Consider the following 9,923-nt stretch of genomic DNA (forward strand, 5'->3'; position numbering starts at 1 on the left):
AATTCGTTATGGGAACAAAACTTCACGTCATATGTGCTTTAGTTAACTATTACTACTCAAGAGTTTTTGTGCATCACTTCAGACAGCACTTTCTGTTAATTTCATTTTCATCAAAATCATTTAATATGGTTTTATAAGAGCTGCAATCGGGAAATGCAATAAAACAATTGCAAATATATTACTTTTTATTCTCCCTCCCCTCAATCTCTCTCTCTCTCTCTCTCTCTCTCTATGTGTTTAACTACTGAACACACCCACTTAAAGTGTCAGTGGAGACATCTGCACACGGCTGTTATTGATTCAGTGCTGTCAGACCACAGAACTACACTGTCTTTCTCTCACCACATCTGCACCAGACCTCTCTCAGTCATGGGGCTTCACCACAAAGAGTTTGAGCAGGCTGGCAAGCGCCCAGGTCTACAGATATGGAGAATTGAAAAGATGGAACTGGCCCCTGTGCCTGAAAACTTACATGGGAGCTTCTATATAGGTGATGCCTACCTGGTGCTCCACACTGTCAAACAAAAGGACTCGTGCTTCTACGATCTGCACTACTGGCTGGGTAAGCAATGGATTTTCTGTCATTTATAAAAGAGCTTAGGTCTTTTGAATCAACTTTATATGTTTAAATACACTTTTTACATATGTACTATGTAGAATATTTTCTGTTACTTAATATTGCATGTGACTTTGCAGTTAAACAGTAAAATGACTAATCTCAGTAGCTTGACTAGTACCTTAATGTTCAATAGGGTATCAGTACGGTCAAATTGTATTCACAAACTATTCCAGAACTGCATGGATGATGATTTCAATGTTATTTGAAAAAAAAAAAACTAAAAAACTAAAATCGCAGTCACTATTTAAAAGGTTGAGGAAAGACTAGGGCAAATTAGCTGACATGATACTCAAATGTGCTCATTGTAAACACACCAGCAGATAGACTGAGCATATGGCCCCTATAAAATTACGCTTTAGAATTACGAAGGTTGTAAAGTTTATTCTCAGAAGCGGGTACTGGGTCACCTGATATTAATACTGGACTTTCATCTATACAAATTCTGTATGATGAGCATGTTTTTAATTTCTGAATTAAAATTAATTTTGATATTTTGAAGAGCCTTAATAAATGAAAATAGTATTTTAATGTTAATTTCTAACAAGCAAGCAAACAAAAAAGCTTTACTGAATAATAAGTCATGCTCAAGAGTTTTTGTGCATCACTTCAGACAGCACTTTCTGTTAATTTCATTTTCATCAAAATCATTTAATATGGTTTTATAAGAGCTGCAATCGGGAAATGCAATAAAACAATTGCAAATATATTACTTTTTATTCTCCCTCCCCTCAAATAACTAGTTATGGTTAATTATTCATATTTCCTGTTGTAATCTGATTCGTTACAACACTCATCTACCAAAAGGATAAATTAATGTATTTTTAACCATTTTAGATTAAATTCGTTATGGGAACAAAACTTCACGTCATATGTGCTTTAGTTAACTATTACTACTCAAGAGTTTTTGTGCATCACTTCAGACAGCACTTTCTGTTAATTTCATTTTCATCAAAATCATTTAATATGGTTTTATAAGAGCTGCAATCGGGAAATGCAATAAAACAATTGCAAATATATTACTTTTTATTCTCCCTCCCCTCAATCTCTCTCTCTCTCTCTCTCTCTCTCTATGTGTTTAACTACTGAACACACCCACTTAAAGTGTCAGTGGAGACATCTGCACACGGCTGTTATTGATTCAGTGCTGTCAGACCACAGAACTACACTGTCTTTCTCTCACCACATCTGCACCAGACCTCTCTCAGTCATGGGGCTTCACCACAAAGAGTTTGAGCAGGCTGGCAAGCGCCCAGGTCTACAGATATGGAGAATTGAAAAGATGGAACTGGCCCCTGTGCCTGAAAACTTACATGGGAGCTTCTATATAGGTGATGCCTACCTGGTGCTCCACACTGTCAAACAAAAGGACTCGTGCTTCTACGATCTGCACTACTGGCTGGGGAAGCAATGGATTTTCTGTCATTTATAAAAGAGCTTAGGTCTTTTGAATCAACTTTATATGTTTAAATACTCTTTTTACATATGTACTATGTAGAATATTTTCTGTTACTTAATATTGCATGTGACTTTGCAGTTAAACAGTAAAATGACTAATCTCAGTAGCTTGACTAGTACCTTAATGTTCAATAGGGTATCAGTACGGTCAAATTGTATTCACAAACTATTCCAGAACTGCATGGATGATGATTTCAATGTTATTTGAAAAAAAACCAACTAAAAAACTAAAATCGCAGTCACTATTTAAAAGGTTGAGGAAAGACTAGGGCAAATTAGCTGACATGATACTCAAATGTGCTCATTGTAAACACACCAGCAGATAGACTGAGCATATGGCCCCTATAAAATTATGCTTTAGAATTAAGAAGGTTGTAAAGTTTATTCTCAGAAGCGGGTACTGGGTCACCTGATATTAATACTGGACTTTCATCTATACACCTTCTGTATGATGAGCATGTTTTTAATTTCTGAATTAAAATTCATTTTGATATTTTGAAGAGCCTTAATAAATGAAAATAGTATTTTAATGTTAATTTCTAACAAGCAAGCAAACAAAAAAGCTTTACTGAATAATAAGTCATGTGGTCCAGCAAACATACCAAAAAAAGATGCAGAAAATAAAACAGGGAAATGATGCAGACCCTCAATGTGACATAGGTCTAGATAAATACATCTCTTAAAATAACATAATTTGACCTTTACATAACATCAAAATGTCATGTGATTTTGTGAATAGTACATTACTAAAAATATAGCAGACTCTCATTTGCCATTGATCAGAGTCAAGCTTTTGTTTCAGAGGGCTTTGTTTTTTAAATGATTTTACTGGAGATGCCTCAGACATACATGCTCTGGTTGCTCTAAAAAGCTATGTCACAGCAATTTCAAAAAACAAACTTCTGTGGTCAAGTTGCAAAAGAACAGAAAACAGGAAGCTCATGAAGATGAGAATGACCATGGTTTATGCATTTTACTCTGGCAGAGTCTACAAGAAAAATATGACTTTAAAGTTCTGTTAATGTCACCAGCTTGCTCAAAGATCATCACAGAAATTTAGAAGCCATTTAGTTGCCAGAAACCATGTGCACTTAATACAGTTTCCTTCCTCTGCTGAGAGAAAGCACTTTCTTTACTCCATTAGACGTTTCAGAACTGTCAATATCATAGATGTTCTGGCCTTGAGTGTATTTGTGGTCATAACCACACACAAACACACACACACACACACACACACACACCAGCTTCCATTATCATTAACCACTTCCAATGCAAATGGATTCCTTAATGATGTTTCTGCCCATCATGTCTTTCTTGACGAGTCATTTACCCTAAAAAAGCCTACTACAAAATGGACGAATAGAACAGGCTTTTTACCTCTGACAACACATCTGTGGTCACAGGCAACAGCTAACATAGCAGGCTTTAAAGTGTAAAAATGTATGCTAGGTGAATAAACACTTTGTATATCAGTCATCATCAAGTGTGAAAACAAACAGCTCAATGTGGTTTGCAAAAGCAATGTTTATGCAGCTGATGAACTGCAAGTGTACAAGAAAAAAACAATCACTTAATTATTAACCTGATTGAAAAAGGATGAATAGGCCACAAAAGTAGCCTAAATGATCCTTCTTTCTCTCTTTCTAGGTAAGGAATGTACCCAGGATGAAAGTGCAGCGGCAGCCATCTTTACCATTCAGATGGATGACTACCTGGGAGGAAAACCGGTCCAGTACCGTGAACTCCAAGGTTTTGAGTCCACCAACTTCACCAGCTACTTCAAAGGCGGGATTACATATAAGGTTTGAGACAGTTTATAACCCTCTAGACCTACTCTGACAACAATTTTCTTGTAGTTTTTGTGCTCTAATGACTCAGAACAGCGTATTATTCTTCACTTTACTTCAGGCCTATCTTAGGTCAAACATAAAGCTGCTGTTTAAACTGATGGAAAGACTAACAGTTGCTGCTGTATTCATTTGCAAATTGAGAAAACGTCTCCTAGACTTCACAGTGCAAATCTAGGATTAGTTTTTTGTTTACAATTTGGGTGAGGTAAAAACCTGCTACTCCAATACCTTCCTACTGTACAGAGGACCTTATGTTTTTCACAAACATGCGTGGTCTGAGGGGATGTTGTGTCACAGACAGCATGTGTTTGGGGGCATTCAACTCCTCAGTGTTGCAATTGGCCTCAGGAAGAAAATGACTCACGGGTTTATAAATGGAAAAACAAGAAGAAAGAGCAGGAACGTTTTAAAAAAATATTTTCCAACCTTCTCAGGCCGGAGGTGTGGCATCAGGGTTTCATCACGTGGTCACCAATGATCTTACTGCCCGCCGACTCTTCCACATCAAGGGCAGGCGCACTGTCCGGGCCACAGAAGTGCCTCTCGCCTGGGCCAGTTTCAACAACGGCGACTGCTTCATAGTTGATCTGGGAGCGGTAAGATCTGCAACAAACATTCAAACGGCTGTGTTAGATCTTTTTAATAGGATATTTAACCTAAAAATGAACATCCTGTCACCATTCACCCTCATGTCGCTCCAAATGCATGATTAGACTTTTTTTTCCCTTCTGTGGAACATCCATGGAATTATTTAGTAAAATGTCCACACTGCACTTTTCCACATCGAAAATGGAAAGACTTGGAAGACTTCCACATACATAACTTATGTACTGCATTCTGAGTCCTCTGAAATCAATAGCTTTTGTAAAACTTAAGTAATTTCTTGCTAAAAATCTTAAAAATCACTGCAAAATACAGTGTTTAAACACCATCAGGGTGAGTAAATGATGACTGATTTTTGTGTAAACTGTTAATTAAGAAGGAAGGGAATCATCTTTGATTGCTAACTGACTTACCAAATTTATTTTTTGAGTAATAATCTATAAACTTTTTCACCCTTCAAACCTTATACTGTTAACACATAAAATATATATTTTTTAAAGTGCAAATATAATTAAACAAGTACAGTCTCAGTTAGGATAATCCAGATATAATCCCTAAAGAAATGTCAAGTATTACACTTCATTTTCCATAGACGATAACTGGCTGGTTCACTTGTGCAGAGTGTATTTAATATCCTCTCTGTATGCACTTTGGGTGGGTTTGATAATTGGATTGGATGTCAAATTACTGACTGTCAACATACTGTGTAGAGCAAATGTTGTGAGAGCACAAGGGCTGAACCACATCTCACGCCTAACAACAGAAGCATCTTTTAAGCTACTAAAAGGCTCTTGCTGACCATGCGTTACATAGGATAGTTTGCAGGAAGTTTAAATGTGACAATACCATTTGACTAAAGTATTTGACAGCACACTTAGTGCTGCACTCTCTCACTTCTCCAAAGGAACTTGCAGACCACAGTCAAATAAACAGAACAGACAAATCCTTACTGATACCATTCCACAATGACAGTGTAAAAACAACTATATGGTAACATTTTCAAAGGTAGAGGTGGCAAAAATGATTTCTTAAGAAATCGTGTCAGACATAATTACCAAGAACCAAACAGAGGTCAATGCTTTCCTAGGAAGTCTGCTATTGTATGCATAACAAACATGAGCACGTATTGCAAGGATCACAATTAATTAAACTGATTTCTGAAACTAGGTGATCTACCAATGGTGTGGGTCTAAGTGCAACAAGTTTGAGCGCCTCAAAGCTGCACAGGTAGCTACTGGTATCCGAGACAACGAGAGGAATGGACGAGCCCAGCTGGTGGTTGTAGAGGAAGGACATGAGCCTGCAGCGATGATGGAGGTATCAAATAAAAATGCTCATCAAATGTCTTTTAAGTATGGATGAATTTGCATGGAATACAATCTTAAGCATCTGGAAGTACTTATTAGAGCTTATTTTTTATCTTTCACCACTAAGAATTTTACAGTTAAACCAATGTTTGCTATAGGCAGTACGATATCAGGTTTAGCTGGAAGGTTTGACATTTGTATACCTTGTCTTTGCACATCACAGGTTCTCGGTAAGAAGCCTGAAATCCCTGAAGGTGATGATAATGAGGATGTGGTTGCAGACATGTCAAACAGGAAAATGGCCAAACTTTACATGGTAACCAAGTCTATAAACTTCAGTTTGATTCATCTATATGCAAACCTAACAGACACATGCACACAGACACACGCACAATGGAAAGGTAACAGGATATTATTTAATTACAACTGCACTTTACAGGTATCAGATGCAACAGGGGAAATGCAAGTGTCGCTTGTGTCAGATGAAAATCCGTTTAACCAGAGTGACCTGTTGTCTGAGGAATGCTTCATTCTGGACCATGGAAAAAGCAAAATGATCTTTGTGTGGAAAGGTATTGGTAACCTGAATGCACTAAATGAAGTAATTGTGTAACCATCTTACTGAGATTCCTTGACTTTATTTTTTGATGATCTAGGTCGCAACGCAAATCCAGATGAAAGGAAGGAGGCCATGAAAACAGCTGAGGGCTTCATTAAGCAGATGGGATATCCTGCCAACACCCAGGTTCAGAAACATTAGATATGTGTATATGTTTTGCTGCATTATTTACATTCACTTGAATGAGTGATCATACCAACCATAGTTGGATGTAGTAAAAAAAATAAAAAATTATATATATATATATATATATATATATATATATAAATATACACACACACACACACAGCTTGTCTCTGGAGCAGTACCCTTAAAGGGACAACTTCGTACCCTATTTTCCCCTAAATCGGGGGTGTCCAAATCTGATCCTGGAGGGCCACTGTCTTGAAGAGTTTAGCTCCAACCCTAATTAAAAACACCTAAACCAGCTAATCAAGGTCTTCAGACTCACTAGAAACTTCTGGGCAAGTGTTTGGAGCTGGTTGGAGCCAAAATCTGCAGGACGTCAACCCTCCAGGAACAGGACTGGAAGGTTCATAGTAGTACAAGGGTACATCAGGGGTAGATGATTGCTCCAAGATGTTGTATGCCTAAAAGATACCCTTTTTGCATTTTTTTCAGACAGGGAAAATGAATAGTATTCTTTGGCAGTGGGTCCAAAAAAGCGGGGACGTGTGTCTAGGTCCAGGAAGGAGACGGTGGAGAGACGCCCATCTTTAAGCAGTTTTTCAAAACCTGGAAAGAGAAGGACCAGGCTGAGGGTCTAGGCAGAGTGTATGTCACTGAGCGGATCGCCAAGATTAAGCAAGAAGTGTTTGATGCCTCCAAGCTGCACGAGTCTAATCAAATGGCTGCTCAGTACAACATGGTTGACAATGGCACTGGAAAAACACAGGTAACAATTTGCATACAAAAGATCAGAGATTGTATGTTCAATTGTGTTGGCGTTTGGCATAGCAGAAGATGAACATCTTACTGTCAAAATGACACTCAGAATGAAACTAGAAGATAAGCTGCTGAATGATTTTTGCACTCAAAAATAGTGGTCACATTTACCGCTGTTCAGTGAAATGCAGTAATTTTAAGATGTCACCATGCAGATTTCACAACGGGTTCAAGTTGGTCACGTGGATTCACTGTATTGACCAACAGAGTGACTTCTGTTTGAGAGCACCTTAAGAGGACGTCATTTCACAGCAATTACAGATTGTTATATTATCACAGGATGAAATCCACCTGTCCCAACATGTAAATATAGTTGATGGATATTCTTAATCTGGTTTTATTTCACAGATTTGGAGGGTGGAGTGTGGTAATACCACAGGTGATACCAAGGTTCCTGTTGACCCAGAGGCATACGGCCAGTTCTATGGAGGGGACTGCTATATCATTTTATATGCCTACACCAAAGGAGAAATCATTTACACCTGGTACGCCTCATAGAAGTAGATAGTTTCCAGAGGGGGAGTCAAATCATACATAAAAAGAATCAAATAAGGCTTATCGCTCTATGCTTCCACCCTCAGGCAAGGTTCCAGCAGCACAATAGATGAACTGACAGCTTCAGCCTTTCTCACTGTTGAGCTGGACCGTTCGCTGGGAGGAAAAGCTGTTCAGGTGAGCGGGATTTGAATTTTATCTATATACTAATTTACTGACTGTAACTGGGGGTGGATTATGAACTAGATAAATAGGGCTTCAAAGATGTCCAGCAGCCCTGACTGAAAATCTAGAAGAAAACACAACTAGGCTAGAGTTGTTGTCTTATTATGGTTCCCCATTCCATGTCCATTCAGGTGCGAGTGACTCAAGGAAAGGAACCACCTCATTTGCTGAGCCTCTTCAAAGAAAAGCCTCTGATCGTGTACAAGAATGGGACTTCTAAAAAGGGAGGACAGGCACCCGCACCTCCAACACGTCTCTTTCAAGTGCGCAAGAACCTGGGCACCATTACACGGATTTGTGAGGCGAGTCCTGGTCTACAAACTCAATGCCCAGAAACACATGAAATTATTAGGAAAAGGAGGATCCAGATAAACCACGTTTTCATTTCTAACTTGGTCATTTATAGTCAGTAGTTGGTACAAGTTGGTTGATGAGCCATGCGGTTGACAATCTAGGTCATTCTGGTTAGCACTGGCAGATCATCTAGTCCAAGGTGGTGGAGATCTGCTTGATGTTCCAAAACAGTGTTCATCTTTGGTTAAGCTGACCTATTTTTAAGTGTAACTTCAATTTAGATATGCCCCTTGAACGTGTTGGTTTGTGGTCTAACAGGTAGATGCTAAAGCATCAAGTTTGAACAGCAATGATGCCTACCTTCTGAAGTTACCTGAGGGGGATGGGTACTTGTGGAAGGGGAAGGGGGCCAGTGAGGAAGAGGAACGAGGGGCAAAGTACATGAGTGAGAAACTGAAGTGCAAAACCAAACCAATTACTGAAGGAAACGAGCCAGGTATGGCCAATGCACAATAGATTCAATTCATTCTCTTCATGCTTTATACTCACACATTGGTAGGAGTTACAGGAGTTACTGACGACATTTACATCTTTTAACTTTTACATACTTGTTGCCCATTGAAAGAGGACTTCTGGAAAGCTCTGGGTGGAAAGACAAAGTATCAGACATCTGAGATGTTGGAGAGCAAATCTATAGCACATCCTCTCCGCCTGTTCGCCTGCTCCAACAAAAGTGGAAAGTTCATCGTGAGTATCCTAGCCCGGATATAAGAGAAAGCCAAAGTCCAGTTCGGTTTCACATTAAGCTTTTGCTTTCGAGACAAATTCTGCATTGTTTGGCTACATATAGGCAAACTGTTGTTTGGACACTAAACATGCATTTTACAACTATAGATTGAAGAAGTACCTGGTGAGTTTAACCAAGATGACCTGGCAGAGGATGATGTCATGTTGATGGATGTCTGGGATCAGGTAAGACAGTTATGTTTCTTTTTGACTATCTCTAAGATTCAAAGAACAGCAGTTGTCTCTGATTAGAGCTCTGACAATCTTTATTTTAGCATTCAAATATATCTCCTGACTTTCATGGATTAGCATGTGCCACTGATCCTTGATTTCATCTCTCAGGTGTTTGTGTGGATTGGAAAGGATGCCAATGAGGTGGAGAGGACTGAGTCTGTAAAATCCGGTGAGATTCAGGCACACATTCCTTAAAACGTCTTTCTTCATAATCTGAATACAAAACAGAAACCCCTTTAAAACTGGTTCAACAGCAAACTTGAACAAACCACATTATTCTCACATGCAAAATATACATTTTAAAATAAGTATTTTGATTATGTCCTCTCTTTGTAAACTAATAAATATAGTCATACAGCTTTTTGAGTATTTGTACCTTTGCAGCAAAGACCTACATTGAGACGGACCCATCAGGACGAGACAAGGGGACACCTGTTGTGGTGGTAAAACAGGGACACGAGCCCCCCACCTTCACCGGCTGGTTCCTGGGG

General features: G+C 38.8%; 1 protein-coding gene across 1 annotated transcript; it reads left to right on the plus strand.

Annotated features, from left to right (window-relative positions):
* Positions 1-320: 320 nt before the first annotated feature.
* Positions 321-9,641, plus strand: scin (scinderin). The gene is made up of 15 exons (XM_016270820.1): positions 321-562; positions 3,722-3,876; positions 4,359-4,520; positions 5,695-5,844; positions 6,058-6,150; positions 6,274-6,406; positions 6,491-6,579; positions 7,136-7,348; positions 7,747-7,883; positions 7,980-8,070; positions 8,250-8,420; positions 8,731-8,908; positions 9,038-9,159; positions 9,307-9,384; positions 9,541-9,641. The coding sequence occupies exons 1-15, from the start codon at positions 370-372 to the stop codon at positions 9,625-9,627; spliced, it is 2,052 nt and encodes a 683-aa protein (XP_016126306.1). The 5' UTR covers positions 321-369; the 3' UTR covers positions 9,628-9,641.
* Positions 9,642-9,923: the final 282 nt, after the last annotated feature.

Source organism: Sinocyclocheilus grahami, unplaced genomic scaffold (assembly GCF_001515645.1).
Source record: "Sinocyclocheilus grahami isolate Dianchi unplaced genomic scaffold, SAMN03320097.WGS_v1.1 scaffold58.1, whole genome shotgun sequence".
NCBI lineage: Eukaryota > Metazoa > Chordata > Actinopteri > Cypriniformes > Cyprinidae > Sinocyclocheilus > Sinocyclocheilus grahami.